General features: G+C 59.8%; 4 protein-coding genes across 12 annotated transcripts; 1 reads left to right on the top strand and 3 right to left on the bottom strand.

The window, feature by feature from the left end:
- Positions 1-332: 332 nt before the first annotated feature.
- On the bottom strand, positions 333-5692 carry SLC39A3 (solute carrier family 39 member 3). 2 transcript variants are annotated; one of them, XM_027471837.3, is made up of 4 exons: positions 5627-5692; positions 4890-4959; positions 3654-3923; positions 333-3084 (listed from the first exon to the last, which is right to left on the bottom strand). In XM_027471837.3, exons 3-4 carry the CDS (start codon positions 3858-3860, stop codon positions 2368-2370), a joined length of 924 nt encoding a protein of 307 aa, XP_027327638.1. In that variant the 5' UTR covers positions 3861-3923; positions 4890-4959; positions 5627-5692; the 3' UTR covers positions 333-2367. The 2 variants fall into 2 exon arrangements, with proteins under 2 accessions (XP_027327638.1, XP_071885291.1); XM_072029190.1 differs by lacking the exons at positions 4890-4959; positions 5627-5692 and adding an exon at positions 4010-4225.
- Positions 5693-6594: 902 nt separating this feature from the next.
- On the bottom strand, positions 6595-14975 carry SGTA (small glutamine rich tetratricopeptide repeat co-chaperone alpha). 3 transcript variants are annotated; one of them, XM_027471834.3, is made up of 12 exons: positions 14820-14975; positions 14376-14512; positions 13312-13415; positions 13023-13107; positions 12451-12550; positions 11248-11352; positions 10921-11059; positions 9950-10012; positions 9541-9578; positions 8613-8702; positions 8322-8444; positions 6595-7997 (listed from the first exon to the last, which is right to left on the bottom strand). In XM_027471834.3, exons 1-11 carry the CDS (start codon positions 14915-14917, stop codon positions 8330-8332), a joined length of 1074 nt encoding a protein of 357 aa, XP_027327635.2. In that variant the 5' UTR covers positions 14918-14975; the 3' UTR covers positions 6595-7997; positions 8322-8329. The 3 variants fall into 3 exon arrangements, with proteins under 3 accessions (XP_027327635.2, XP_027327637.2, XP_027327636.1); XM_027471836.3 differs by having other exon boundaries at positions 6595-7825; XM_027471835.3 differs by lacking the exon at positions 14820-14975 and adding an exon at positions 14590-14724.
- A 205-nt stretch (positions 14976-15180) lies between these two features.
- On the top strand, positions 15181-23483 carry THOP1 (thimet oligopeptidase 1). The gene is made up of 13 exons (XM_027471833.3): positions 15181-15339; positions 15962-16165; positions 16825-16973; positions 17297-17404; positions 17963-18065; positions 18379-18539; positions 18923-19058; positions 19156-19522; positions 19761-19962; positions 20067-20253; positions 20526-20654; positions 20933-21069; positions 21197-23483. The coding sequence occupies exons 1-13, from the start codon at positions 15324-15326 to the stop codon at positions 21353-21355; spliced, it is 2058 nt and encodes a 685-aa protein (XP_027327634.1). The 5' UTR covers positions 15181-15323; the 3' UTR covers positions 21356-23483.
- On the bottom strand, positions 21567-26088 carry LOC113845579 (inactive serine/threonine-protein kinase PLK5-like). Of its 6 annotated transcripts, none has more exons than XM_072029340.1 (8): positions 25862-26084; positions 25265-25372; positions 24561-24719; positions 24344-24473; positions 24172-24262; positions 23999-24094; positions 23722-23920; positions 21567-23638 (listed from the first exon to the last, which is right to left on the bottom strand). In XM_072029340.1, exons 1-8 carry the CDS (start codon positions 25961-25963, stop codon positions 23438-23440), a joined length of 1086 nt encoding a protein of 361 aa, XP_071885441.1. In that variant the 5' UTR covers positions 25964-26084; the 3' UTR covers positions 21567-23437. The 6 variants fall into 6 exon arrangements, with proteins under 6 accessions (XP_071885441.1, XP_071885443.1, XP_071885442.1 ...); XM_072029342.1 differs by having other exon boundaries at positions 24561-24677; positions 25862-26076; XM_072029341.1 differs by having other exon boundaries at positions 24172-24259; positions 25862-26073.
- Positions 26089-26433: the final 345 nt, after the last annotated feature.

Below are 26433 nucleotides of genomic sequence, written 5' to 3'. Positions count from 1 at the left end.
CCGCAGCGTTCTGAGGCAGCCGGGTACTACTCGTTAGAGGAAATGAATGAATTTCCTTGATCATTTTAGCTGCGGCTCCTCCTCCGTTCATTCACTCCCCAGCTCCCCGCGACGCCTGACGCAACGGGGGCTCTGCTGGCTGCTGCGGGGCGGCCGCGCACGCGCGGGGCTGCAAAGGGATGGGGGCTGCGTGGGGAGGGGGCTGCTGCCCTTCTCCACTCCCCCCCAGGAGCTCGGGCACGTCCCCAGGATGGGGAAGGGGCAGCGGGGTCTGATCCGGGCACCCCGAGGTGGTGGCGAGGCGCAGGGCTGGAAATAAAGAGGCAGCAAGGTGGAGAGGGGCAGGGTGTTTATTGGGAGCACAGCGGGGGTCTTCCTCCTCCACAGGCAGGAGCCGACTGTTAGGGACAGGCAAAGCCCCCCCCCGGTGCCAGGGACACCCCCTGTGCTGTGTGGCCCCCCACCAGGCTGCTCCCACACCCCATCAGGACAAAAAAAGGTGAAAAAACGGGGCTCCAGCACAACCCCCCCCCCACCACACTGCCCACAGCCACCCCGCCGGCCACGGGGGGTGGTGGTGATGCTCTGCGAGACCCCTCCCCCCCCCCCCCAGCTGGGGGAAGGATCCTTCAAATAGAGCAAATAGCTGCAAAAAAAAACCAAAATGACACGGGAGATGGAGGCAGAAAAACAGGAGCCAGCATCCCACCTGCCCGGGATGAGCAGCAGAAAGCAGCAGGTCCCGCACGCCCCCCCCCAGGGCTGCTGGGGGAGGTGAAATTGAAATAACACCCCCAGGTTCACCACGTCCAAGCAAATTCCATTCTCGTCAGGCCCTGCTAATTTGTGTCATCGCAGGCCCAAAATAACCCTCTCCCTCTCCCTCCTCCCCCCCCCCCCCTTCCCGCTCCAGGTTTTTCAAAGCCAGATTAATTGACTCGGGTTCGTTGCAGCAATTAAGGCGCCGAGCACCAGGCCCCGTCAGATGCTCCCCCCCCCCATCAGCTTCCACGTGCTGCAGCTGTGCCAAGAGCTGCTCCGGGGGGCTGATTTGCAGCCCCCCCGCTCCTTCTGGGTCGTGGTCAGGGGCTGCGGTGCCTCCACGGAGCCTCCACGCTGTTATGGCTCCATCATTGCCTCCAGGAGCTCTGCTCTGCCTGGGGGAGCTGCAGCAGGAGCGATGGCCACGTCTTGTTAAAATCCATCTCCTGCCAAAGCAACGAGGCCGGGGGGGGAGCGGAGGGGGCTCGCTCCTGCTGCCAGCCTCTGATCCGAGCTCCCAGCCCAGGAGGGCGAACACGAGGGATCGCCGCGGGGTGCGGGCACAACGAGCTCCCCGCGGGCACGCAGTCAGATGGAGGCTGCTTTAATCAGCCCCCAGGGGGAAGAGATTTCTCCTCTCCCTCCTTTGAAAGCAGCAGCAGGACGCCCCCCCCCAGAACCTCACCGCTGGAATCCGGGGCTGAGGCCGGGGAGCAGCCCTGCAGCCGCTCGGTTCCCTGCAGATGATTTAAACGTGAAATAAACTGAAATATTAATGCTGGAGGCTGCTGCTGCCCGTTTCTCACGCGCTAATGGATCCCGGGCTTCAGGTACAGGGGCGTGAGATCTCTCCAAGGATGCGTTAACGCGGCTGCAGGTTTTCTTCAGGGGATGAGACGAGGAGAACGGAGCAGGGGATGGGGCAGGGCCCGGCCTCGTTCCTGCCGTTAATCACTCCGAGAAGGAAAAGCTCCTGGAGCCGTTTGTGGGTTAAAATGGAAGCTGGGCTCAGCGGGAGCTGTGGCAACAGTCCTCCCGAGCAGCCCCAGCAGGGATGTTATTTTTGGCAGCTATTACAACCAGGTTTTGCTCAAAAACGAAGCGAGCAGGAGCAGCTTAGCGCAGCTGTGCGAGCCGCGGCCCCACCTGCCTCTGCCTTCGTTTCGGTCCCGGTTTCTCACCTCCTCAGAGCCTGGGTGGGAAGGAAGCCGAGGCTCAGCCCGAGTTTGTGCGAGGGGAGGGAAGGAGGGAGGGAGGGGGCGGCTGTGCAGGTCAACGGGAAACAACGAGCCCGAGAGCTCTGGGGGCAGCCCCAGAAGCAGCCTCGTGCTGTCCCCAGTCCTCTCTGCACCCGCAGACCCGAGGGGCAGGGGCAGCGCCTCGTGACCCCTACGCTGGGACACTCCTCGTGGGTTTTTTTTCCTCTCCCTCCGAGCACAGAGGAGAAAACTCTCCTCCTTCGGGTCGGTGCCGAAACACCTCCTGGATCGGGGTGTTCGGCGTGGCTGCCAAGCTTCAGCGTCCCCCCTGGGCTGCCAGCAGGCTCCTGTCGGGGCCGGCCGCGAGGGGCAGGAGGTGAGGTTGGGTCCCCCACCGCTCCCGACCTCACCACTTGAAGAAAACCAACCCCGCCAGCACGGCGTAGCCCAGCGCCAGGAACAGGACCTTCAGCAGGCGGTCGTGCTTGTCCTCCAGCTCCTTGGCCAGGATCTCAAAGAAGGTGATGAAGAGGAAAGTTCCCCCCGCCACACCTTGCAGCAGCAGCGAGGCCACGTTGCTGGCGGCGCTCTGGGTGCTCTCGATCCCCATCCCGATGCTGATGCCCAGGGGGATCATCAGGCTGACCGTCACGGCCATTTTCGCCGCGTCCTTCATGGGCAGCGAGGCTTTGGCCATGCTGATGCCCAGCGCCACGGCCACCAGCGTCTCGTGGATGGCGACGCCCAGGAACAAGCTCAGGACTTTGCCTCCTTCCTCCTGCAAGCCCAGGGCCAGGCCCTCGAAGATGGAGTGGGTGCACAAGGCAAAAGCCAGGCCCAGGAGGCGCAAGGGGCTGGAGCGGGACAGCTCCTGGGGGCTCAGGCCGTGGCCGTGCCGGCCGTGCCCGCGGGACGAGGCGATGAAGGGGCTCTCGTATTCCGAGTCACTGCCCACATCCGAGCCGGCGTTGAAGGTCTCCAGGTCGATGAAGGAAGGTTTTTCCTTCTGGAAGGTCAAAACGAGCTGCTCCACGAAGACCGTGACGAAGAAGCCAAGCATCATGATGGTCTCAGCCACCGGGTAGTCCGTGGTCACGTTCCCCTGCTTAAGAACCTCATCGAGCTAGGACAAAGCACACAGCCCGCGGTGAAACAAACCTTCGGATCCCTACAGGCACCCAGGGAGCCGTCAGGAAGCTCTCCCAGTTTCCTACAAAGCCCCTTCTGGGAAGAAAATGTCCAGCAGCAGAAGAGAGGGGGGAAATGTGGGCTCCATAGCAATGAAATTTTCCTGCTGTGCGCCCACAATGACACGAAACTCATCTGTGATGCTTTAACAGCCTGCATCCAGGCCTCAGTGCAAGGAACTGGGGAGCTCTTTGCCTTCCAGCAGGAGCTCGGGGGCTCTCTGGGTGTTTCAAACACTGCCTCGAGGGCAGGAGTTTGAGCCCAGCCCCCCAGGTGATGCTCAGCCTCCTTCTGCATCACAAAAACTTCCCAAGCAGACTCCACGGGAGCTGAACGGGAGGCAGGGGCTGTTTTCCTTCGTGACCTGAAACACCAGAGGTTTCTGAGGGGGCTTAAGGGGTCCCTCTGGCTGGGGGTGGCCCCTACCCCTCCTCGTCCCCAGGGGCAGGGTGCACAGAGCAGCACGGGCTCCCTGCAGCCCCCCGGGGGGCTGTCAGCAGTTACCTTGCCCCTGACGGCCGGCAGCAGGGCGTTGAAGCAGGTGGCCAGGAAGACCCCTCCTCCGAAGGAATTGCAGAGGGCGATGACTTTCCTGGAGCGCTGAGCCTTCTCGGAATCTGCCTCGATGATCTTGACGGGGAGGAGGGAGCCGGCCAGCATGAGGACGCAGATGCCCAGCAGGCACAGAACTTTGGCCACCACGATCTTCATGGCGCTGCCCGGGGGGGGCTGCAGCAGGCAAAGGGCGAAGGGAGAGGTGCTCCCGGAGCAGAGCTGTGGGCAGGAGGGAAAAGAGAGGTTTTTTAGAAACACCCACACAGCGCCAGGCACAAACTGCTCCATCTTGCCTTAAAATCCACCCGAGCCCGGCCAAAGGGTGGAGGTTTTGATGTTAACCACGAGAAATGAGGTGGGCTTGTGCTGGTGGCTCTCCATTTCACTGGGAAATGAAATTAAAGGACTCCCTTCAAATGAGACGAGCGGATTTGGTCCTGAGCCACCGTCACCGTCCTGCCGGGGTGGGTCACTGCCTCTGCAGGTGGCTGTTTGCTCCGTCCCAGGAGCCAGAGGAATTTTGGTTACCGGTCGAAACCCCACTGCGAGGGTTTCAAACCCACAGCGTGTGACAAAAGAGGCAGATGGTGAGAAAAACGCAAGGTCTGAGCTGCCTGGGTCATGACAAGTGGCTCAATCAGAAATTTTTCCCTCCAGGTTAGGTGCAGCAGCAGTTAAACTCGTTTTCCTAGAGCCATTTAAAAAAAAATATCGAAATTAAATCTATTTTTAAAGACATGAGCGGGTCCTGCTGAACGGAAAGCACCGTTCAGCACAAAACCCAGCTCAGGTGATGCTGCTCGACTCGCTCCTGCTGAACCCAGCAGAGGAGCCGGGTCTGAGCGAGCCCTAAGCCTAAAATCCCTCCAAAATAACCCCTCGTGGGGTCCCAAACCAGAAGGGAATTCGTTTGCTGGGTGCCGAGGCACCGCAGGCGGCCGGTACCTGCGGTACGCACCCAGCTCCCGGGACAGGGACACTTGGAGACATCACTGGAGGCAAAAAAATTCCTTTTTCCACAATTCTCACCTCCCCTGGAGGAAGCTCAGCAAACCCTTTGCTTTTTTCTTTTTTTCTTTTTTTTTTTTTTTCCTAGCCCAAAGCCCCCAGCAGAGCCTGGAGCTCCCCGGGTGCCCCGCGACCCACGGAGGAAAGCAGCTGAGCCACAAAGTGCAGCGGGAATACCTCGCGCTCCGTCCCGACGTGCGGCAGGCGCTGCCTCCAACGCCCAGACGACCTTGGCAGCCTGAAAATTCTGTAAAAAAATTAAAAAATAAAAAAATAAAAAAAAGAATTAATTCAGTGCCGCCGGGCTCACCGCCCCACCCCTGACAGTCCCAGTTACCCCAGGAACGCCCCCTGGCCCCCAGTTACCCCCCCGACCGCCCCAGTTACCCCACCTACCCACCCACCAGCCCCAGTTGCCCCAGTTAACCCCTCCTGACCGTCCCATTTGTCCCAGTTCCCCCTCCTCGACCGCCCCAGTTCCCCCAGTAACAGCCCCAGGTCCCTGGTTACCCCCTCTACCGTCCCAGTTCTCCCAGTTACCCCCTCCCAACCTTCCCAGTTCCCCCCCCAACCGCCCCAGTTCCCCACCCCTGACCTCACCAGTTCCCCCAGTTCCCCCCCAACCGCCCCAGTTATCCCAGTTACACCCCAAACCGTCCCAGTTCCCCCAGTTCCCTTCCCGTCTGCCCCAGTTACCCCAGTAACGGACCCCGGGCCCCCAGTTCCCCCCCCCAACCGCCCCAGTTCTCCCAGTTCCCCCCCCAACCGTCCCAGTTTCCCCACCGCTGACCTCACCAGTTCCCCCAGTTACCCCCCCAGTTACCCCAGTTCCCCCCTGCCCCCAGCAGCCCCGCCCCCCGCCGTTACCCCGGCAACCGCCCCCCCCCCCCGCTCCCCGTTGCCCCCCCACTCACGCTCCGGCTCCCGCTCGCGCCCCGTCCAAGCGGCCCCCGCACAACGCCCGCCCCCGCTCGCGTCCTCCGCCCTCCTATTGGCTGAGAGGGGGCAGCTCGGCTGGTGATTGGTCGAGGGGGCTGCCCGTCAGCCCGCCCACGCCCTGAGGCGGGCACGCTGCCAGAGCCCCCGGGTGCGGCGCGGAACGGAGCCCGGCTGGAAATGGGGACGGAGAACGAGGGTTCCGGGGTAGCGCCGGGCCCGCAGCGCTGTCCGGGGCCGCCGGTGCTGACGGGGCCGGGACCTGGACCGGGACCGGCACCGGGGGGGGGGCCCTCGGCTTGCAGCAGGGCTCGGGCTGGGTTTGGTTAAAGAACGGCGGAAATCCGTTCATTAAATCCTGGTGTTAAATACAGGGCACAAGGGGCTGCAGGGTGAGGGGAAATGGGCTAAAAATTAAAAAAAATCAGGTTTTTGGGATCTTAATAGCAGTTTTTTTACACGGAGGTGTAGAAAAAACATGAAGAGAGGTGAGGGAAGAGCTACAAGGACAACAGGGTGAGCAGTGTAAGGAGTGAGGGTGAGCAGCCCTGAGGAGATGCAAAAAATAAGGGAAAAAAAAATCCTAGTTTCATTATTTTGGATGATTCACATTTTTTTTCTTTCCGCCCCATCCTACAGGCCTAGAACTTCTCCTTTTGCTTGGTCCCAACACTTGGTTGGCACATAAGGGGCAGAGGGGGAAAGCAGCAGTTCATAAACACCGCGTGCGCCGTGCCGAAATACAGGTGCATGAAGCACGGCGCCGGGTTTTCAGCAGAAAAGGAGCCAAAAAAAATGGCAAAAATGGAAAAAACTCACCCAGGCGGTGCCTCGCAGCCCTCAGGACACCGAGGAAGCTCTGACCCCACACAAACCTCCGCAGCCCTGGAACGGGCCCGGCCCCAGGTCTGGCTTCAGGCACAGGGGGTAAGAGGGAGCAGGAGGCGAGTGTCCAAATCTTTTATTCTTCACACGTTACATTAACCACGGAGTTACGGAGCATTTACAAATCAGTCTTTTCTTGATATTCATCGTCAGCTACACCTGCTCCTCCCCCACTCCCACCGGTTCTCTCCAAGGGGCGTTCTCCACCTCACGCCCTCCTCCCAGCCGGACGCTTCCTGAGGCCAGGAGCAGCCTTCCCCCCCCCAGGATCGAGCGAGGAACCCTAAAACCATCCTGAGGTCGATGCAAAACCCCCCCAGCCTCAATTAGCGACTTCTGGGGGAACTTCCCAGAGCCTCCCGCGTGCCCTGGGAGTGACAAAGGGGAATTCCCCCGGGTGGAAGGCTGGATCAGCCTCCAGAGCGTTTCCCCTCATCCCCCCCATGATTTTTTGGGGCAGATCCTCTCTTTGCCAGGCCCCCGCGTGGAACCAGCAGCCGCTCAGCACCGTGCTGTGCTGTCCCAGGAGCGTTTTTCCTCTTCCTTCTGCTCTCTACTCACGCGCCCTCTATTCCTACCACCAGCACAGTCCACCAGGTTGATTACTGACATGCAGAAAAGACAAATTAAAAAGCAGAAGAGAAACCTTTTGAAACACCAAGAACATTATATCTCAGCTTTCTGACTGTCCACCCGACTAGTTCACAGATTGGATCATTCCGACAACAGAACCATTAATTACTAAACACTAGACAAGTTTTGCCAGGCCTGGGGAGGAGCCCCCAGAAACGTGTCTGGAAACGCTCGCCCTAAGCAGTCCCAACCCCCCCCCCCCCGACACATTTACACGAACCGTGGAGAGGCGGTGGCCAAAGCCCACCTCTGAGCAACCCCGGCGATGCTGCTACGGACCCGAGGAACGCAGCGAATGTCATCAACAGAAAAACCCTGCTCCTGGAGACCCCGAGATCCAGAGGTCTCCGGAGCGTTCGGACGCCGCCAGCTCGGGACTGGCGCGAAGGTGACGGGGAGCAGGACGGGGAGGGCCTGGAACACTTCTTTGAAGTGGCACGTGGGCAGGAGAGTGAAGAGATCCTGTAGTGAAGAGCGCGTCGTTCTTCCAAAACGGGTTAAAAAATTCCCATGTAGCAAAGAACATAGAAATGTAACAGTGTAGGTAATTCTCCGAGTCTCTTTAGAAAGGCTGTTGATGCTGGTTTGTGTTCAGCTGGCTGGGTCTTCCAGAAGAAAAAACGAATGGAAAGGCTGAGGGGGAGGAGCAGGGACGAAGACTAGGGAAAGAAAGCGTGAATCTGTCTTTAACATGCAGGTCATATAAAGTATTTTGTGTTTTTTTCTTCTTTTTTTTTTTTTCCCCCCTCTTGGACACTTCCGACTCAAGAAATGGCAACACGCACATGGCTTCCAGTTTTTAAAGCAAAGAACAAAGTTCCCACGGCTGCACTGCAGAGACAGGGAGACAAGAGATGGGCAAATTCAATTTTTAGGAAAAATAAAGCACCCCTTTAACGACCATGAATGCTAGGTACCGAAACTCAGTTGTCAGTCACACAATGCATGAGGGGATCTCTTATCACTCCCCAGGGCTAAGCCTTGTGCCTCTGCGGCACGGCACCAGCTCTTACTGATGCAGAGACCCCAGTCTATACAGAGAGAGACACCAAACTGCTAATTTAGGCACAAAATTTTGCAGCAAAATATTGAAACCCTCCCTGCTAAGCCGGCCAGGGTGCAGTGGCGCTCGCAGCTGTAACCTCACCACCTCACCTGGCTGCTCATTCCTGCTGATCTTCGTTGCTGGCACTTGGAGTTCGACTCCTGATCTGGCTCCGTAGCTGCTCTATTAGCTCGGGGTTCTGCTGCTGCATCTGCTGCGCGAACTGCTGGCCCCTGCAGGAGAACAAGCAGCGTTTGTGGCGGTGCTGTCACATGCTGACACGGGCAGGGCTTCACCCAGCGTTTAAACGTTCCCCAGCTGTTAACTGAAGCTTTCGTTTTGGTCAGAAAACCCCAAATCAGGTTATTAATTTCCTGGGAACGACCCAGCTCCCTACTCACGCTTGTATGAGGCTGGCGAGATCATTCGTGGAGGGGCTGGTGCCTGCTGCTCCCATGGGGTTGTGGCCACCAGAAATCATCCCAGACATGCTGCAGAAACAAGGGGCAACGCTCAGAAAACGAAACAAAACACAGAAATCGGTTGTTTTACGCGAGGAAGGGAACGTCAGCCTAACAGGAACACCTCCCCACACTGATGATGGAGCTATCTGTGAGGGAATCTCCTGCCACAGCTTTTTATTCATTAACTGCAGCAGAGCAACCACAGCATTGACCTGCACAATACACAGAAATATTTCTAACCACATCAGCTAATGTATCCCCAGATATCCCCCCTCTTTGTGCAAGCCCTGTGCTGTCTGATTACAACACCCAGGGTAATTTGCTTGCTCTGAACCTCAGCTGGCAACAGCAGTGGAAGGAGCAGAACCAAATGGAAAGGGCAGCAGACACGCAGCCCTTCAACCAGGCGGTCCCCAACAGCAACCAAAGGACAATCTGCTCAGGTCTCTAACTCACTGCCTGCCTGTGCTCTGAAAGCACGGCCAGGTGAGGCATGAACCTCATTAATTTTAGGGATTTGTATTGTATAAGCACCTGACAAACATTGTGAATTGATCCTGATGGCTCTGCAGCACAAAGCATGGAAATATTCTCCTCCCAAACGAGATGGAGATGTGAAATCCTGTCCCCAGACCACATAAATACTGAGCCGAGACAAACTACTCCAATTTCCCAAAGGAAATTCCACGATCTATCTTTTTTCCCTTTGAGGCTCCTCTTCAGCAAGGCCAGAGCTCTCAAAACACGTGCTGGCTGGGGAGATCAGGCTGCCCCGAGGCTGCCCTCCACGCTTCTGGTACCCGCTCCCTCCCACCCGAGCTTCAAAGAGTGACTCAGAGGAAACAGAAGACGGGATCAAACTTACAGCTGTTGTACTTGTGGGTTGTTCATTAGGTTAGATGCCTATTTAAAGAGGGGGAAAAAAAAGGACACCCTATTTAGTCAGAAATGCCTGGGTAAATATGCAGATGTTGTGCCATTCAACTAGGAACAAAGTGAAGACAGAAATACTTGGAAACAGATCAATAGGACAAAAATAGCCAAGAGAAGCACAGCACCACACACACGACAAGGCTGGTAATGCAGAACAGGCACCCTTTCCACAGCCAGCACACGAAGCCCGTGAGTAAGTCACTGGCTCTTTATGAAATGGAACGAAAACAAATCTGCTACCGAGACACAGCAACTCCCCGAGCCCTGTCCTGAGACATTTCACCCTGAACAGAGAACTGCACGGCCCAGACGCAGCCTGGCTGCGACCTGTCCAGATTTACCATGCTCATGAAGCCGGGGTTGTTCAGCAAGCCAGCTAAATCAAATCCTCCGGGACCTCCGGTCTGTAAGAAGAAAGACACCGCACACAGGTGATGACATCCTCCCGCCCTCTGATGCAACAAACAGCACGGCAAAACGAACGTTACTTCAATTCTTCAGCGTTATCAGCATCTGGGCATTAAACCACGGCTAAGGGCAAAGGCTGGGGGCGAGGCTTGCTAAGGGAGGCAGGGGACACGTGCTGGTGGCAGCAGTAACGGCACCGCATGATTTACCGAGCGCCGCTCTCACCAGCTGAGGCATGCCAGGGCTGGGCTGCTCGACCCCATCACGCCTGCCAAGCTAAACACATCCACTCGGTCACCTTTGGGCTGGAGAAGTCTTTAGAAGACTGAAAGCCCCTTCAAAACGGGGAATTAACACGGTCCTGAGCCTGTCAGCAGGGCGGTTGCTGGCTTTGTGACTAGAAAACCACCAGGATTCTTTTCATATGAAAAAAAAAAAAACAAAAAACAAAGCAAAAGAAACAAACAAACAAAAAACAACAAAACAAAAAAACTTGTGGAAGGGAAAAAAAAAGAAAAAAAAAGTCCTTTTGGTATTGCTAACAGGTCACTAGAAAAAAAAAATCTGGATTTTAGGAGCAGTGGCTTTAATTAAGAAAGGTGCTTAAGGCAAAAAATGCTGCTTGCAAACGTTCCTTCTAATCAATCTCATTTCCCAGCTCTCTCAAACAAGCCCAAGGTGACTGTGCTCGAGCAGAGCAGTTTCCCTCTCTGGATTTTAGTGGAAATGTTCACGGCAGCGCTCATTAACCATCTCCCTTCTGCCCGCATGCAAGATTTGTATTCTAAACACAACCCAGATCATCAAGCCTCTGCCAGACAGCGCCTGCTAGCACTTGGAGTAGCATAAGGCAGAAATCTTCTCATCTTACCCACATACAGCAAGTGTTAGCCTCAGGACTTACTGGACTCGGAGTCTCCTTCATTTTCTGTTCGGCTATTTTAAGGTTTGATTTGTATGTGTCGTTGTCTGGATCGAGCTCTAGGGCCTTTTTGTAGTAAACAACAGCTTCTGTGTGTTTATTTAAACTGGAGAGGGCCAAGCTGTCGAAGTGGAAATAGAAGAAAAGGTTTCAGAGGTAGATAAGCACTCGCAGACTTCCTCCACCCCCCGCCGAGGTGAAGCCCTAGGTGTTTGTGCTCGGCATTCCAGGGCAGAGCACCGCTGATGGTATCAGTGCCACCAGGCACTCCGAGATTAGAATTCTGGCACCAGAAGCTCCCTCACTTACCCCATCCTGCCATACGCCTTGCTGTAGTTTGGATCGATGCCTATGGCTCGTTCACAGTCTCGGACTGCTCCGGCATAATTTCCTAATTTACTGTACGCAGCAGCTCTGGAGGGAATGGAGAAAGATGTGCAGAAAACACTTAGCAGCTCGAAAATGTTGATCAAGGTCACCCCCGTTCCCTCTCCATGGTGTCCTGCGGCACAGGCAAAGTCAAGAGTAAAGTTGACATAAATCCAGGCCGTGTCGACGTGAGCAGGGTGTTACCCAAACACCCAGCTTCGTGCTCTGCTCCTACTGCAAATAAATCCAGGATTTCTCCTCCTCCTGGCCTTTCCAAGAGGAGGCAGGGAAGTATCCCACTCACTAGCTCACACCAATCCCTCAGCTTCCCTTATGCCTCGATTTCTTAGCCACAACGACCGTTTCACCCATTTTCTGACAATCTCCACATAAAATTTCAGAATTCATTCTCCTCTTACCGAGCTCCCTCAAGCCCCAGTCTTACACCTCCTACTGGCACCAGGACACCCGCCCAGCACCTCGCTGGACGACCCTCAGGCAGCTAAAACGAGCCAGGAAGTAACTCAGCACCTCGGCAGCACGCGTGCACACAGGTTACTCGTGGAGCCTGTGCTCACGATAAGCAGGTAACTAAAACCTTGGCTCCCTGCTCTGCTCAAGCAGATAACTAAATCAAACCCTGACTCAAAGGAGTTTTAACTCACTTGTTTTTCCACCAGCTTGCACATCCTTCTGCTCAGCACACCCCTGAAGATTAGGGAGGTCACCTGCAGGCTCATTTTGCACACACACAACTCTCAACACGTATAAAATTCTCAAGACCGAGCCTTCAACTCGTCTCACTTCACTCTTTTGTTTATTATCGACCCAGCCTCCCAAACCTGGGCCCTTTGTCTTCCTTAAGGAGTTAATTGCATGAAAGCAGACAGTATTTCTTGGCATCCTCGTATCTCCTTGAATGCCTGACAGAGTTTGTTTCCACACCCACGTCCTATCTAGAGATGCCAGGGCACAGAGCTGGCAAGAGGCACAGGGAAGTGTGTCACTGAGCTTGGAAAGAAAATAAATCACCAAGAGCAGGGAACAGAACAAGCAGAACGTGGGATTTCGACTGAGCAAGAGTCCGGGGTAAGAAGAAAGGAGCAAAACCACAGGTGTATGGGGCTGGGGGCAGAGCAGTACCTGTTGCAGAAGTACACCGCGTTGGATGGATTCAACTCGATCGCTTTCCCATAGAACGACACCGCAGCTTCGAAGTTTTCTGCCTTCATTTGTTCGTTTCCTAAAGGGATGGAGAAAAGGTAAGGTAAAAGGTGGGGACAAACGAAAGCAACAGGCCTGGATCTCCGTTCTACCTGAGAAAATAACGCGAGGGAAGCCAGGAGCTTGCACCTCTTGCTGATCAAACTGCGTGTGAGTGTGAGGCAGGGGGTCTCTATTCTCACTCTCTATTCTCACTCTTACAGGGCAGAGGAAAGGCAACAGGCAGAGACCTCGGCGGGGAAGATGCCACGTTCTGCCCAGCAAAGCCTTCCAGCTGAAGGAGCTGCTGACCCAGCTCCCTGCCCAGGTTCTGTGGCAGCTGAATTGCACCAAATCTGCACCCGCGGGGAGGAACGAGCAGGAACAAAGGCTCCAGCCCCTCTCCGTGCTTCCCGCTCCGTGCGTGCCCGTGGGGCAGAGCGAATGAAGCCTTCCTCCCCTCCCCACCCTCCTTTACACCTCCTCACGCCCGGCTCCAGAGGAGGCTCTACCTTCAGTCTTGAGTCTCTCAGCTTCGGCTACGTCATCTTCAGAGGGGGTGATGGGCTCCGAGTTCGTTCTGGTGTGCTCAGGCTCCTTGCAAGAAAAGGGAAAGCGCTGTGCTGAGAGGAGGACTCCCACGGAGCAGAACCCAGCCTCCCCCTCCCCAAACTCATCAGGCCCACAACATTTCCCTCCCACACGCCTCTGAGGGGGCAGCAGCACCGCGGAAATCAGGCAGAGCTCACCCCTGGGGCTGCCTGGATCGAAAGTCAGCGCATGTTCGGGGGATTTGCTCACCTTTCCTACAGCAGCTTCAAATATTTCAGGAAGAGTCTGGGACACAGCCAGGTCTTTGTCATCCAGGGAGACCCCAAAAGCTGTCTCCAGGCACTGGATCGCCACTGGATATGAAAAGACAGCTCATTAGCTCTCCTCGTTCTGTCTATTCAGCCTTTTTGCACAGCACCTGATTTTTTTTACAGTTGAAAATACCAAGAAAACCCTGGAAGGAAGCTCTTGGAAGGCAACAGCCATGACTCCCATCCCCTCAGAACCTTCAGAGGAGGTGCTGGGGTGGAAGTTAACAGAGCCAGAGCATCGCTAGCACTCCCAAAGCTGCCCCCAGCAGGACAGGAATCCGTTCCCAGCCCGGACAGGGGAACCCAGCAGTGGAGCAGAGCCCTTGGGCCATACTTTAATGTCCAAGAGCACCAGGAATAAACCCCTGCGAGCCAACAGCCTCCTCCTGCCCTGTCTCTGTCCCTGCCTTGCCCAGAAATGCACCCACCACTTTCTGCGGACGTGCCTGTGCTCTCTGTGCTGGGGGTGAACATAAAGGCCAAAGACTGAAGCATAAGCTCCTTAAGGAGAGCTCTTAGGGTCAGTGCCCTCTCGTTACCAGTGAAGGAGGCCCTCTGAAAAACGCCTGTGTAAATTCTGGCTGTGGTGGGGAAAAGCATTTTCTAGCAGAACTGGAAAGCCCTCTGCGAGTATAAGAGAGCCCCAAAGTCCTTATTTTACACCACGCTGTGAGGCTCCTGACTGAGCCTCATTTAAGATTAAACTTTAGGTCTCAAAGCGGGGCTCAGGGAGGCTTTTGATCCCAGGTGCGTTCATTCCTCAAGCTGATCTTCTTTCACAGAAGGTGACGAGACGAGGAACCAGCACCCCCAGTGCCCCGGCTACCTCCCCACGGAGAAAAACTTCCAAACCCGGAGCGAGCCGCGACACCGGGGGCAGGACGGGGCAGGGGGCAGCGACCAGAGGGGTCAGGGGGCAGGCACCGAGCCCCGGATTTCCCCGAGTGCCAGCCCCGGGCAGGAGGGGGGAGCAGGGGGCAGGGGCACCCCCCCCCCACCGACCTTCCAGGCTCTCCTGCGCGTCGGGGCTCATCCCGCCGCCCCGCAGCTGCTCGTGCAGGAACCGGACGATGGCGTAGGCCAGGCGCTTCTGCTCCGCCATCCCGGGGGGCGCTCGGTGCCTCCTCGCGGCTCTCACCCTGCGGGGAACGGAGCTGCGTGAGGCGGCGGCGCCTCCCCCCTTCCCCCTACCCCCTGCTCCCCCCCCCGGGCCTACCAGGCCGCGGCCGGTCCCGGGAGAGGCCAAGGCAGCGCTACCGGCGCGGCCGCCGCCCCCTTCCCACCCCGGGGCGGCCTAAAAGGACCGGGGAGCGAGCCCAAACCGGCCCCGGGACCCGTTAGAGGCCTAGGCCGGGGCCTCCCCGCCCCGTAGCGGCCAGGCCGCGGGGCTGGGCCTGGTCCCGGTGCCGGTGGGGGAGGCCCCGGCCCCGCCCCTCCCCCACTCACCGGCCCCGCGCCGCTCGCCTCAGCCAGGGCGGGCGCAGCACTGCGCATGCGCCGCCCCCGCCCCCTCCCTCCCTCCCGCCGCTGAGGGCGCTGCGCATGCGCAATGGGAGGGGGGCGGGCTGGAGGCCGGAAGTGCGGGCGCCGCTCTGTATTTGCTGTCTGACCATAGAGACGTGGAGGTGGGGGGGCGGGGGTGTTGTCGCCATGGCAACGGGCGGGCAGCCTCACCGGGCCGCGGCCTCGCTGCTGAGGCCGGGTAACGAGGGAGGGGGGCCCGGGGGGGGCTGAGCCGCTTCCCGGCCCTTTCCCGGTCCCGGAGAGGGGAAAAATAACGAGGGGGAGCGGCGCGGTCCTCCGCGATCCCAGCATGCCCTGGGCGCGGCCGCTCTGCCCCTTCCCCCCCCCTCCCCGCCCGTCTCGTTGGTCGCGGCACATGCTCGGTGCGCGGGGCCGGCGCGGCCTCCTCACGGCCTCGGCGGCGGCAGCGGGGTCCCGGAGCCCGGCATGGCGCCCCCCACCGGTAAGGGGGCTGGGGGCACCGGGGGGGGGGCCCGGTAATGACGGGGGTCCCCGGGGAGGCCCGGGGGAGGTCCCGGTGTGGACGGGGGGAGGCCCAGGGGGGGTCCCGGTAAGGACGGGGGGGGGCCGGTAAGGGCTGGGGGGGGGGGGAGAGGGGGCGGTGAGGGCGGGAGGGGGGGTCCCGGTAAGGGTGGGTGGGGTCCCGGTAAGGACAGGGGAGGGAGCTCGGTGAGGACGGGGGGGTCCCAGGGAGGCCGAGGGGGGGGATCCCGGGGAGGACGGGGGGAGGCTGGGGGAGGGGTCCCGGTAAAGATGAGGAGGGGGAGCTGGTAAGGACGGGGGGAGGCCGGGGAGGGTCCCAGCGTGGGGGGGGAGCCCGGTGGGGAATGGGGGGGTCCCGGTGAGGACACGGGGGGAGCCCGGTAAGGTCAAGGAGGGGGGTCCCGGCGAGGACAGGGGGGTCCCGGTGGGGACGGGGGGGTCCCAGGGGGGTCCTGGCGGGGACGGGGGGGTCCCAGCGAGGACACAGGTTCCTGGTGAGGACACGGGGGGGGTCCCGGTGAGGACGGGGGTGTCCTGGCGTGCGGCCGTGCCACGGGGGGGGTGTCCCCTCGTTTCCCCAGGCAGCGTGGTGGACAGCCAGGCCCCGCGGCTGGTGGCCGAGCAGCTGCGCTGGGACCTGAGCGCGGAGCAGATCGAGCGCATGGCCGCAGAGCTCACCGAGAGGACCAAGCTGGTGTACGACCGCGTGGGCGCCCAGGAGCGGGGAGAGGTGTCCTACGAGAACACCCTCAAGGCCCTGGCGGACGTGGAGGTGGAGTACACGGGTAGGTAGCCGAAGAAGACACGCTCATTTTCTGGAAATCTGCATCTTAATTGTGGTTTTTTTTGCACTCTTTTTTGGGAGGGCGTCTCTGTGTTGTCATCTCTGTCTTCCCTTGAAGCCCTCGGTGTGATGTTTGCCTTCCAGTTAATGTTTACGCAGCTAGATACGAGTACAAAAAAAAAAAAAAAAAGAGACCTGGAACAGAAACGTGAATCTAAAATGAGGCCAACGCCTTGGCAGCGCCGCTGCTTTGGCAGCAGGAAGGGCTGCGGGGCTCCAGCGAGGTTTTAAGGCTGCCTGCTCCTTTTTACGTCCGAGTGCGTTGGCAGAAATCTAAGAAATCTCCAACTTTTCTCCAACTCCTTGGATAAAAATCTGTGTCCTGTCTGCCTGAGCGCTGCTGTCATGTCAGAGGTTATGTGTGAAGCATCCCGATGGGTTTTTGGCTCCAGTTATCTGACGCCCGCTCCCCTCCTGGGCAGGAGCTGGTGCCGAGGGATGGAGACACAACGGTGCTGCTGTAAAAACCTCGTGGTTCTCCAAGCAGCAAGAGAGTTGGGGTCTGGGGTGCATAAAATTCATGCAAGTTGCATGCAGAAGGCTGAGTGCAGTGGGAAATCGCTCTCCTTGCCTCTGCTGAACCCTCTGCTCTCTTTCCAGTCCGCAGGAACATGCTGGACTTCCCCCAGCACGTCTCTCCCTGCAAAGACATCCGTGCAGCGAGCACCGAGGCTGACAAGAAGCTCTCGGAGTTCGACGTGGAGATGAGCATGAGGCAGGACGTCTACCAGAGGATCGTCTGGCTCCAGGTGCGTGCTCGGGAGTAGGATGCCTCCAAGTGGGGAACAGAAACCTCCTGGAGTTACAAGCAGTTCTGTTCCCTCGTCCCAGACCTTAGAAATAAACGGTGCGGGGTCTGGAATTGAGTAATGTCCCAAAAGGGGCTGTAGTGGGGCATAAAGGTGAGATGTTTAAAGCAGCCCGATAGGAATTAATGCACTAAAGCCTTATTGTGGTGTGTTTCTGTTTGCTCTGGGCCGCTTCTGCAGCCCACAACTCCCCCCAGCTTCCTGCAGAGCCGTGTGGGGGTCTCATCCTGTGGCTTCTTCTGCTCATGGATTTTGTTTTCCAGGAGAAAGCGGAGAGCGCTTCGCTGAAGCCTGAAGCAAAGAGGTACCTGGAGAGGCTGATCAAACTGGGCAAGAGAAACGGGCTCCATCTCCCTGAGGAAACGCAGGAGGTGAGGCCTCAGGGCTCAAAATAAATATGTGCAGAGGGCGCCTTGGTGGGGCAGTGGAGCTTTAGAGCAGAGGCCTGAGGCTTGCTCCTGATCCGTGTGACCTTGGGCACGCCGGGTGATGTCTCCCTGCCCCTTTTTTTCCTTTTTTTTGGGTGGGGATAACATCACACCACAGGCGTGGGGGCAGCGGGGAGGGCGTCCCCCTCATGTCTTCCCCCTCTTATCGTGGCTCAGTGAAGGAGCCTGAAATTGGGTTAAAAATAGAAGAGAAAATGAGATGAAATGAGGGCAGGGGAGGTTGCTGCTGAAACACCTGCAGCTCCTGAGCTGGCAGGAGGTGCTTGGGACGGTGCTGAGGTGGCTGCTTTCCCACCAGGTGGGATCAAAGGGAGCCTGTTCCAGCCCGAGTGCAATTAATTCTGCAACGTTGCAGTTGAATAAAAGCCAAGTGCAGACCAGGGGGCGATTCAGCAGGCAGGCTGCTGGCTGCAGCCCCTGAATGGTGCTGCTTGACTTTCCCATTTGGGCTGACTTTATCTGTTCTTCTCCGTTTTATAGAAAATCAAAGCTATTAAGAAAAAGCTGAGCGTCCTCTGCATAGACTTCAACAAGAACCTCAACGAAGACACCACCTTCTTGCCCTTCTCGAAGGAGGAACTAGGTAGGGAGCTCTCAGACTCATTTCTCCTGGGTCTCAGGGCCTGGTTCGTGCTCACGCCCCATTTTGGGCCTGACAAGGTTGCCTGGGGGCTGTTCCCTGCTCTGGGGTGGAGGTAAAAGAGGGTGTTCCTGCAGCGTTCCTGCCTTCTGCAGGAATTTGTTAAGCCCTGGGATGGCTCTGGCCAAGGAGCAAGAGCTCGTGCTGTGCCCAGAGCTGGTATTTCGGGAGAGGCTCGGGCTCTCTGTCAGCTGGCTGCTCTTTTCTCTCGAGATCCCTCCCAACCCCTATAATTCTGTGATTCTCTGATTCTCAGGGGGGCTCCCCGAGGACTTCCTCAACTCCCTGGAGAAGACGGAGGACGGGAAGCTGAAGGTCACCTTGAAGTACCCGCACTACTTCCCTCTCTTGAAGAAGTGCTACGTGCCTGAGACGAGGAGGAAGGTGGAAGAAATGTTCAACTCCAGGTGCAAAGAGGTGGGTGGCCTCGCTGCCTGCCAGCAGGGCCGGGAGAAATGCTCGTCAGGACTTTTCCCTGGGCACATCTCGTCCTGCGGAGAGAAGCCTCAGTGCCCCCAGATCCCTGGGAAGGGCGATGGCATCTTCAGGGAGATGGAGACCTGCTGCTTGTAGAGTCCTCAGAGCTGGGGAGGAGACAGAGTTAGGGCAAGCTGTGACAGCTGAGCCTTGCTCAGCATGTGTGGGAAGGGGTTTCCTGGCCGTGGTCCCGTGAAAGACTGAATTTTCCATGCGCTGAAGGGGGCTGCTCTGAGACTCGTGCTGCTTTCTGCGCTGGGGCTTGGGTTTTGTTTCTTCTCTGCCTTGAGAACGAGGCGCAGCTTTGTTCCTTCACGTTGCAGGAGAACTGCCTGATCCTCAAGGAGCTGGTGGACCTGCGGGCTCAGAAAGCCAGCCTGCTGGGCTTCAGCACCCACGCCGACTTCGTGCTGGAGATGAACATGGCAAAAAGCAGCAGGACGGTGGCCACCTTCCTGGGTACGGCACCCGGCTGCCGAGGGGAGGAGCGGGCTCCCTTGGGCTGGGGGGGCTGCTCTCAGCCCTGGCCCCCAACCCTCCCTCTGTGCCCTTGCAGATGAGCTGGCCCAGAAGCTGAAACCCCTGGGGGAGAAGGAGCGGGCCGTGATCCTGGACCTGAAAAAGAAAGAGTGCGAGAAGCGAGGGCTGGAGTTCGACAACCGCATCAACGCCTGGGACATGCGCTACTACATGAACCAGGTGGAGGAGACCAAGTACAGCGTGGACCAGAACCTGCTGAAGGAATACTTCCCCATGCAGGTGGTCACCACGGGCCTGCTGGCCATTTACCAGGAGCTGCTGGGCCTCACCTTCCACCTGGAAGAGAAGGCTGAGGTGTGGCACGAGGACGTGCAGCTGTACACGGTGAAGGACGCCTCCTCCGGGGAGACCATCGGCAAATTCTACCTGGATCTGTACCCACGGTGAGGCCTGGGGATGGCCAAGGGGATGGAGGAGGGCTGGGATAGCGGGACAGGAGCCTGCCACGTGCGGAGGGAAGAGAAGGGGGTGTCTCAGTGCGTGGCTGTGGTGGAGGAAGGGCTGTGCTGGGAGTGCAGGGGCTGCTGCTGGGAGCAGAGCTCGGTGCCCTGCTTGAGAGCTCGTGGCTGCCTCCCTGGGCACCTCACCCACGTACCAGCCTCCTCTTTCTCCCCGTGGCAGGGAAGGGAAGTACGGGCACGCAGCCTGCTTCGGCCTGCAGCCGGGCTGCCTCCTGCCAGACTCCAGCCGGCAGATCTCGGTGGCTGCCATGGTGGCCAACTTCACCAAGCCCACGCCGGACGCGCCTTCCCTGCTGCAGCACGATGAGGTGGAGACCTATTTCCACGAATTCGGGCACGTCATGCACCAGCTGTGCTCTCAGGTGAGGCCCAGCAGGGCCTTTTTGTTATTTTTCCCCGTTTTGCTCCCTTTTTGGGGGATGAAACGATGCCCTGCTCTGAGCTGATGGTCTGACACATCTTCCAGGCGGAGTTTGCCATGTTCAGCGGGACGCACGTGGAGCGGGACTTCGTCGAGGCACCGTCACAGATGCTGGAGAACTGGGTGTGGGAGAAGGAGCCGCTGCTGCGCATGTCCAGGCACTACAAAACTGGAAGCCCCATCCCCGACGAGCTGCTGGAGAAACTCATTAAATCCCGGCAGGCAAACACAGGTGGGAACCGGTGACAAAAAGTTTTGGGGAGCAAGGGCTGTGTGATGTTCCCAGCGAGGTCAGAGGCCTTGGTGTCCCCTGCTTGTGGGGACTGGAAGGGGACCCGTGATGTCCTGGTCATGATGGTTAGGGGAAAGGCTTTGTGGGGACAGAGGGTTGGGAGGAAGAACCACATCTGCATGGTCTGGTCTGGGGAAATGGTTTTAAAATCGGGTGTGGGGAGAAGTGGGAGCCCTCGGGCCTCAGCTCGCCTCCTCCTCCTCCCCCCACAGGACTGTTCAACCTGCGTCAGATCGTCCTGGCCAAGGTGGACCAGGCGCTGCACACCCAGACCAAGGCTGACCCCGTGGAGGTGTTTGCCCAGCTGTGTGAGGAGGTGCTGGGCGTCCCGGCCACCCCAGGTAACGCGGGGCTCTGCGGGGGTCCCGCTCACACCGCAGGTCCCTTGCAAGGCTGGGGCCTCAGGCTGGTTTGGCGGGGGTGGGATTTGCTGACTTCCAGAAGAGCAGGGCTAAAACCACACAAAAATAACTGGAAAATCCTTCCCCATTTCCTCTGTGATTGCAAACAAGCCGACACAGTGCCTGCAGTGACACATTTACAGCCCGCAGGGCTTTTTTCCACGAGTTTTTTTCCCGTTAACGCCCCCTCCCCTTCCTTCCCTTCCCCTGCTGCGAAGGTACAAACATGCCGGCCACTTTTGGCCACCTGGCTGGGGGCTACGATGCCCAGTACTACGGCTACCTCTGGAGCGAGGTGTACTCCATGGACATGTTCCACACGCGCTTCAAGCAGGAGGGGATCATGAACTGCAAGGTAAGAGGGGGGGGCATCCTACAGGGCTGGGCTCGGGGCTCTCTGTGGGCTGAGCTGCGAGAGGTGGGAGCAGCGAGTTTGGCAGGGGGGTGGCTGTCCTAAATGCTCCCCCCATCTCTCCTTGCAGGTGGGCATGGATTACAGGAACTGCATCCTGCATCCCGGCGGCTCCCTGGATGCTTCTGACATGTTGAGGAAGTTCCTGGGCCGCGAGCCCAAGCAGGACGCCTTCCTGGCCAGCAAGGGACTGAAGGTGGAGAGCAACTCGCTGCCTTCAGCCTGCTAAAAAGCTGCTCCAGCCCGTCCCAGTCGAGCCAGCTCTTCGGCTGCGCCACCCGGTACATCCCAACGCGTCCTGGGCCAGCCCCCCGCCGGGAGCTGTTCCTCCAGGATCCTGCTCCGAGGGCCAGGGCTCTGCAGCGACAGCTCTGCGCAGGGAATCCGATTCCCTTTTGTCACCTCTCCCCCCCCCCCAAAAAAAAAAGGAAAAAAAAAAAGGGGGGGATGGGGCTGGTGCTAGCCCCCCGAAATTGGCTGAACTTTGAACCCCGTTTCTGCACAAGGGTGAGTTTCAGCCTCATCGTTAGCCGGGGAGGAGGGTGTGAGGAGGTAGCAAACCCGAATCCTTGTTTTAAGAATCTGTGTTTTAAATTCCTGCTTTTTAACAACCTTTTACCAGCCTTCCCCCGGGGCTCGACTTGCTTTGTGCCCAGGGCAGACTTTGAGCACAAAACAAAAAGGCCCCGAGGGAGCCCTGGTAGGAGCCTGGCTCTCCCCGTCTTTGATCAGCTGTGGAATAAAGAAGGGGAGATGTGAAAAATGGTTGCATTTATGGGAACGTCCTGCCCTGAGCCCCCCAAATGCTCCTGAACGAGGGCTCTGAGGGCTCTGCTGCGCGTGGCTCTCACATTTGGGGCCCCCCGGGGCCACCTTAGGACAGCTGACGGGTGCCTTCTGGGCTCGGGCCACGGCAGCAGGGCGTGCAGCTATTGCTGTCACCTCTAAACCAGGGTGGAACAGGGGTGGGCCATGGAAAAAAAAAAAAAAATAGGAAGAAAAAAGCAGGCAGCTTCCACCAAGGCAGATGCCTGGGATAAAAATACCGAGCGGGAGCCGTGCCAGCGCCCGGGCTCTGGGTGCGGCACCCAACCGAGGGCCAGCAGCCAGCCCTTCGCTGGCCTTGGGAGCAGCTGGGTTTCCTGCCCGCCCCCCTCCCAGCTTTGGGAAGGCCCCAAAAATGTGCCCTGGGGGTGCGGGGCCATGCTGAGCCCCCCCCCTGCTCTGTGCTTGCAGCCCCAGCCCTGTGGTTTTTGGTGCCGCGGTGCCCACGCTCGTGGGGCTGCGATCCCGGGGTGAAGGCTGGTTTCTGGCCTTGCTCCTTGGCTTGAGCTCCTGCTTTTTTTGTAGGAATTGCAGGGGAAGGTGCACATTTAGGGCCGGGGGAGGTGGGCAGCTTCCCCGGGGAGCTGAGGACCCCCCGGGCTTGCTCCCAGCACCCGTCGGGGAGGGATTTCTCCTCCCTGCCATCGTGGTGGGTGCTGAGGGCAGCCCTCATCCTCCCCGGCTCCCCTTTTTGGTGATTTTTCTCCCCGTTCCCACCCCAGCTCCAGCCTCGGGCTCGCTCCCTGCCTTGCAGCTCACGCTGTCACCTCGTCACCTCCCTCCCCAGCCCCTCGGTGACGGTGCAAGGCCGGGGCCACCAGGGTCACCCTGCGCTGACGTGGCCGGGTCCGTGCGCAGCGAAGCGGCTCCGTGGTGCTGGCTGGGGCCACTGCAGGCATCTTGTGTGTCCCCCCCCCCTCTGTTTTAGACATAGGCCAGCGTCCCGGGGGCTGCCCGCTGCCGGGGCCGCGCTGTGGGTGTTTTAAATGTCCCGTTTTACTCAGCTTTCAGGGTTTTCTTTCAGCCCTCTTCTCCAGGGAGAGAAGCGGACGGGGAAACCGCGCACTTTTTGCTCCCTCCTGCCCCCAGAGCCCCGCTAACGTCGTCCTTTTCCCCCCCCCCATACCTCCTGCTGCTGCCCCTGCAGGGAGAGGTGCTGCCGAAAGGTGCTCGCAGGCAGAGGGGGGCCCATTCTGTGCCCCCCCCCCAGGGTGTAAGTGCTGCTCTTCTCGGGGCTCAGCCCAAGGCACAAAGCTGTCCTGCACCCGGCTTCCCGGAGCCGTGCCTCGTCCCCCTCCCCTCGTCCCCCTCCCCTTGTCCCCGTCCCCCTCCTGTCGGGGAGGAGAGGTCCCGTCGGTTGTTTTATTTTATTTTTTTTTTCTCCTGTTAACCTTTTCTAAGGGCAAACTGGTGTGTGTGTGCCGTTCGTACTGGTCCCGTCCTGCCCTGCTTGTCCTGATGACTGGAATTTAGACGGTTCCTAGCACTAATAAAGGTTTTCCTCAGCCCATGGCTGCGGGGCTGAGCTCCTGCCCAGGAACCTGCTCCTTGGGGGGGGCCGGGTGGCTGCGTCCCAGTGCTCCCAGTTCACCCAGCGCCGTGCCAGTGCCACCACAGCTCCCTTCAGCAGGCAGAAGACGGGCACCGTGCGGCAGGCGTGGGGTGGCAGCGAGTCCGGCGTGAAGCCCTGGGGGGCGAGAGGCGGTGATTTCCCCCATCCTCCCCATCCCGGGGGGGCCCCAGGGTTATTGTACCCCCCCCAGTTTATACCTGGGTGAAGAAGCCGTGCTCCAGCACCTCCCCGAGGCCGGCTCGTGCTGTGGGGTCGGGGAGCAGCAGGCGCCCCAGGAGGGCTCGGGCACGGGGCGAGAGGCTGGGGGGCAGCGGGTACCGCGCCGTGCGGATGCGCCCGTACAGCTCCTGCCTCTCAGCCGCCTCGAACGGGGGGCTGCCCGTCAGCACCTCATACCTGGGGGGGTTTGGGGGGGTCCTGGGTGCTCAGTGAGGCCAAGAGCCCCCCCACCCACCCACCAGGTCCCCCCCTTACATGATGCAGCCCCAGGCCCAGATGTCCGAGGGCACCCCGTGGCCCTTGTGGTCCAACACCTCCGGGGCCATGTAGGCGGGGGTCCCGCACAGCGCCCTGGGGGAGCACAGGGTGAAGGTGAGGGGGGGCCTGCACCATGCTGAGACCCCCCCCCAGCTCAGAGCCCCGCTCACCCCCAGCATCGGGTGCCCACCGCCGCCGGCCGAGCCAGCCCCAGGTCCCCGATCTTCACCTGCATCCTCTCGGTCACCAGCACGTTACCTGCTGGGATGGGGGGGTGTGAGCTCAGGGTGGGGGGCACGGCTCACCCAGCAGCCCCCCCGGCTCAGCCCCAACCCCACGCACTGGGTTTGAGGTCCCGATGCACCAGGCCCTGACCGTGGAGGTAGCTCAGCCCCTCGCCGCCCTGCCGCAGGTAATAGCGCGCCTCCGGCTCCGTCAGCACCCCCCGGGCACGCAGGATGTCAGCCAGGGACTGGGGACAAGGAGATAAGGGGACAATTTGGGGTTTGGGGCTGGCCCCAAAAGGGGGACAAATCTTTTAGGGCCGATTCTGGCTCACCCTGCGGCCGCAGAGCTCCAGCAGCAGGTAGAGGTGGCTGCGGGTGGCCAGGTGGCCGTGCAGGCGCAGGACGTGGCGGTGGCGCAGGCGGCCCTGCAGCTCCTGCTCCCGCTGCACCTGGGGGGGGGGAGAGACCCCCAGCACCGCGGGGAAATCCCTCTGCGGGGGGGGGTGCGGGGAGAAAACCCCCCAGGGAACCAGGCCTGGGGGAGGCGGGGATGGGAAGGAGGGGGGAAAAGGGGGGAGAAGGAGGAAGGGGAAAGAAGGGGGAAATAAAGGGGGGAGAAGGGGAAAAAGGGGGAAGAAGGGAGAAAAAAGGGGAAGAGGGGGAAAGAAGGGAGAAAAAAGGGGGAAAAAGGGAGAGAAGGGAGAAAAAGGGGAAGAAGGGGAGAGGAGGAAGGAGGAAGAGGGGGAAATAAAGGGGAAGAAGGGGGGAAAAAGGGAGAAGAAGGGAGAAAAAAGGGAAAAAGGGGAGAGAAGGGGGAAATAAGGGGGAAAAAGGGGAAATAAAGGGGAAAAAGGAGGAAGAAGTGGGAAATAAAGGGGAAAAGGGGAAAAAAGGGGAGAGAAGGAGGAAGGGGGGAGAAGGGGAAATTAGGGGGAGGAAGGGGGAAAAAAGGGAAAGAGGGGGAAAGAAGGGGGAAAAAGGGAAAAGAAGGGGCAGGGTGGGGGGCTCCTCGGGGCTGCCCCCCCCCGGTACTCACCCTCTCCGCCACCCCCGGATCCTTGAGCCGAGCCCGTGGGATCACCTTGGCCGCGTAGCCCCTGCCGCTGCCCACCTCGCTCAGGCGATAGCAGCGCCCGAAAGCCCCCTGGGGGGGCAGCGGCACCGCTCAGCCCCCACCCGGGCACCCCGGGGGGGGGGGGGCGAGGAGAGGAGGAGGATGCGGGCATTGGGTGCCCCCCACCACCACAGTGCCCCCCCTCCTGCCTCAGTTTCCCCATCCCCGTGGTGGGCTCGGGGCCGTGGTTGGGTTGGGATGGAGCCGGGGGGGGGGGGGACCGAGGGGCATTTACCTCCCCCAGCAGCCCCCCCAGCTTGAAGAGCCTCCCGCTGCCCTCGTCCACCACGTAGCTGCCGGGCAGCTCGGCCCCCCCCATCCTGCGCCTGACACCCCCAGGAGCACCCAAGGGACACCCCCAGGACACCCCCCCCCCCCCTCCTCCTCCTCCTCCTGTGCCGTAACCGCTTCGGCTCCGGGCTGCCCACACCCGGGGGGTGCTGTGGGACCCGGGGGGGGGGGCACCCCAAGACCCCCCCCCCAGGGTCTTTGTTCCCCCCCCCCCCCAACACCCCGGACCTCTCCAGCAGGTCCCAGCGCTGGGTGCTCAGCAGGGACCCAACCCCCAGGACCCCCCCCTCCTGGGGGCTCCCGGTCCTGGAGGGGGTGGGGGGGTCCCATCTGCTTCCCCCCCCCCCTTCCCAGGGAGGATGGGGGTCCTGGGATCCTTTTTGCACCGTGGGGGGGCTGCACCCCAGCCCCCCCCCCCCAGCCCAGCCCAGCACAGGGCTCCCTGCCCAGTGCCTGCAGCTGGGCCTCGGCTGGGGGGGGCTCTAGGAGAGGGGGGGGGCTGGCGTGCGGCCAGCACGGGGGCTGCCGGCAGCTGTGGCCCCCCCAGGGACATCCCCAGCCCTTAACTCCCTGCGTGCCGGGGTGAGAGGAGTCACCCTGGGGGGGTGATGGACGGACGGGGGGGGGACAAGGCCACCCAAAGGCCATCGTGCCACGGGGGGGGGGCAGCTCACGGCTCACGGGGGGGGGACACGAGGCTGCTCCCCCCTGCGCATCCCCTTGGGTGCCTGTGTGGGTGACCGGGTCCCCTTCCCGGCACTGGTGCCTTGCCCCATGGAGCCACGGGCCCCCCCCCAAAC

This window comes from Anas platyrhynchos, chromosome 29 (genome assembly GCF_047663525.1).
Source record: "Anas platyrhynchos isolate ZD024472 breed Pekin duck chromosome 29, IASCAAS_PekinDuck_T2T, whole genome shotgun sequence".
Taxonomy (NCBI): domain Eukaryota; kingdom Metazoa; phylum Chordata; class Aves; order Anseriformes; family Anatidae; genus Anas; species Anas platyrhynchos.
Note: the sequence above shows the minus strand (reverse complement) of the source record. Positions and strands in the feature narration are given on the sequence as shown.

What these genes read in the sequence shown, in the direction of transcription:
- THOP1 (XM_027471833.3), top strand. An exon ending in CGTGGAGGTGGAGTACACGG is followed by an intron (nt 16,166 to 16,824) that starts GTAGGTAGCCGA and finishes CTCTCTTTCCAG; the next exon opens with TCCGCAGGAACATGCTGGAC. An exon ending in TACCTGGATCTGTACCCACG is followed by an intron (nt 19,523 to 19,760) that starts GTGAGGCCTGGG and finishes TCCCCGTGGCAG; the next exon opens with GGAAGGGAAGTACGGGCACG.
- SLC39A3 (XM_027471837.3), bottom strand. Translation starts at nt 3,860, where the DNA reads ATGAAGATCGTGGTGGCCAAAGTTCTGTGCCTGCTGGGCATCTGCGTC. An exon ending in TGCCGGCCGTCAGGGGCAAG is followed by an intron (nt 3,085 to 3,653) that starts GTAACTGCTGAC and finishes GCTTTGTCCTAG; the next exon opens with CTCGATGAGGTTCTTAAGCA.
- SGTA (XM_027471834.3), bottom strand. Translation starts at nt 14,917, where the DNA reads ATGCGCAGCGCCCTCAGCGGCGGGAGGGAGGGAGGGGGCGGGGGCGGC. An exon ending in TTGAAGCTGCTGTAGGAAAG is followed by an intron (nt 13,108 to 13,311) that starts GTGAGCAAATCC and finishes TTTTCTTGCAAG; the next exon opens with GAGCCTGAGCACACCAGAAC. An exon ending in GCGGTGTACTTCTGCAACAG is followed by an intron (nt 11,353 to 12,450) that starts GTACTGCTCTGC and finishes CATTCCCTCCAG; the next exon opens with AGCTGCTGCGTACAGTAAAT.
- LOC113845579 (XM_072029343.1), bottom strand. Translation starts at nt 25,661, where the DNA reads ATGGGGGGGGCCGAGCTGCCCGGCAGCTACGTGGTGGACGAGGGCAGC. An exon ending in GCATCGGGACCTCAAACCCA is followed by an intron (nt 24,263 to 24,343) that starts GTGCGTGGGGTT and finishes CCCCCATCCCAG; the next exon opens with CAGGTAACGTGCTGGTGACC. An exon ending in GTGGGCACCCGATGCTGGGG is followed by an intron (nt 24,095 to 24,171) that starts GTGAGCGGGGCT and finishes GTGCTCCCCCAG; the next exon opens with GGCGCTGTGCGGGACCCCCG.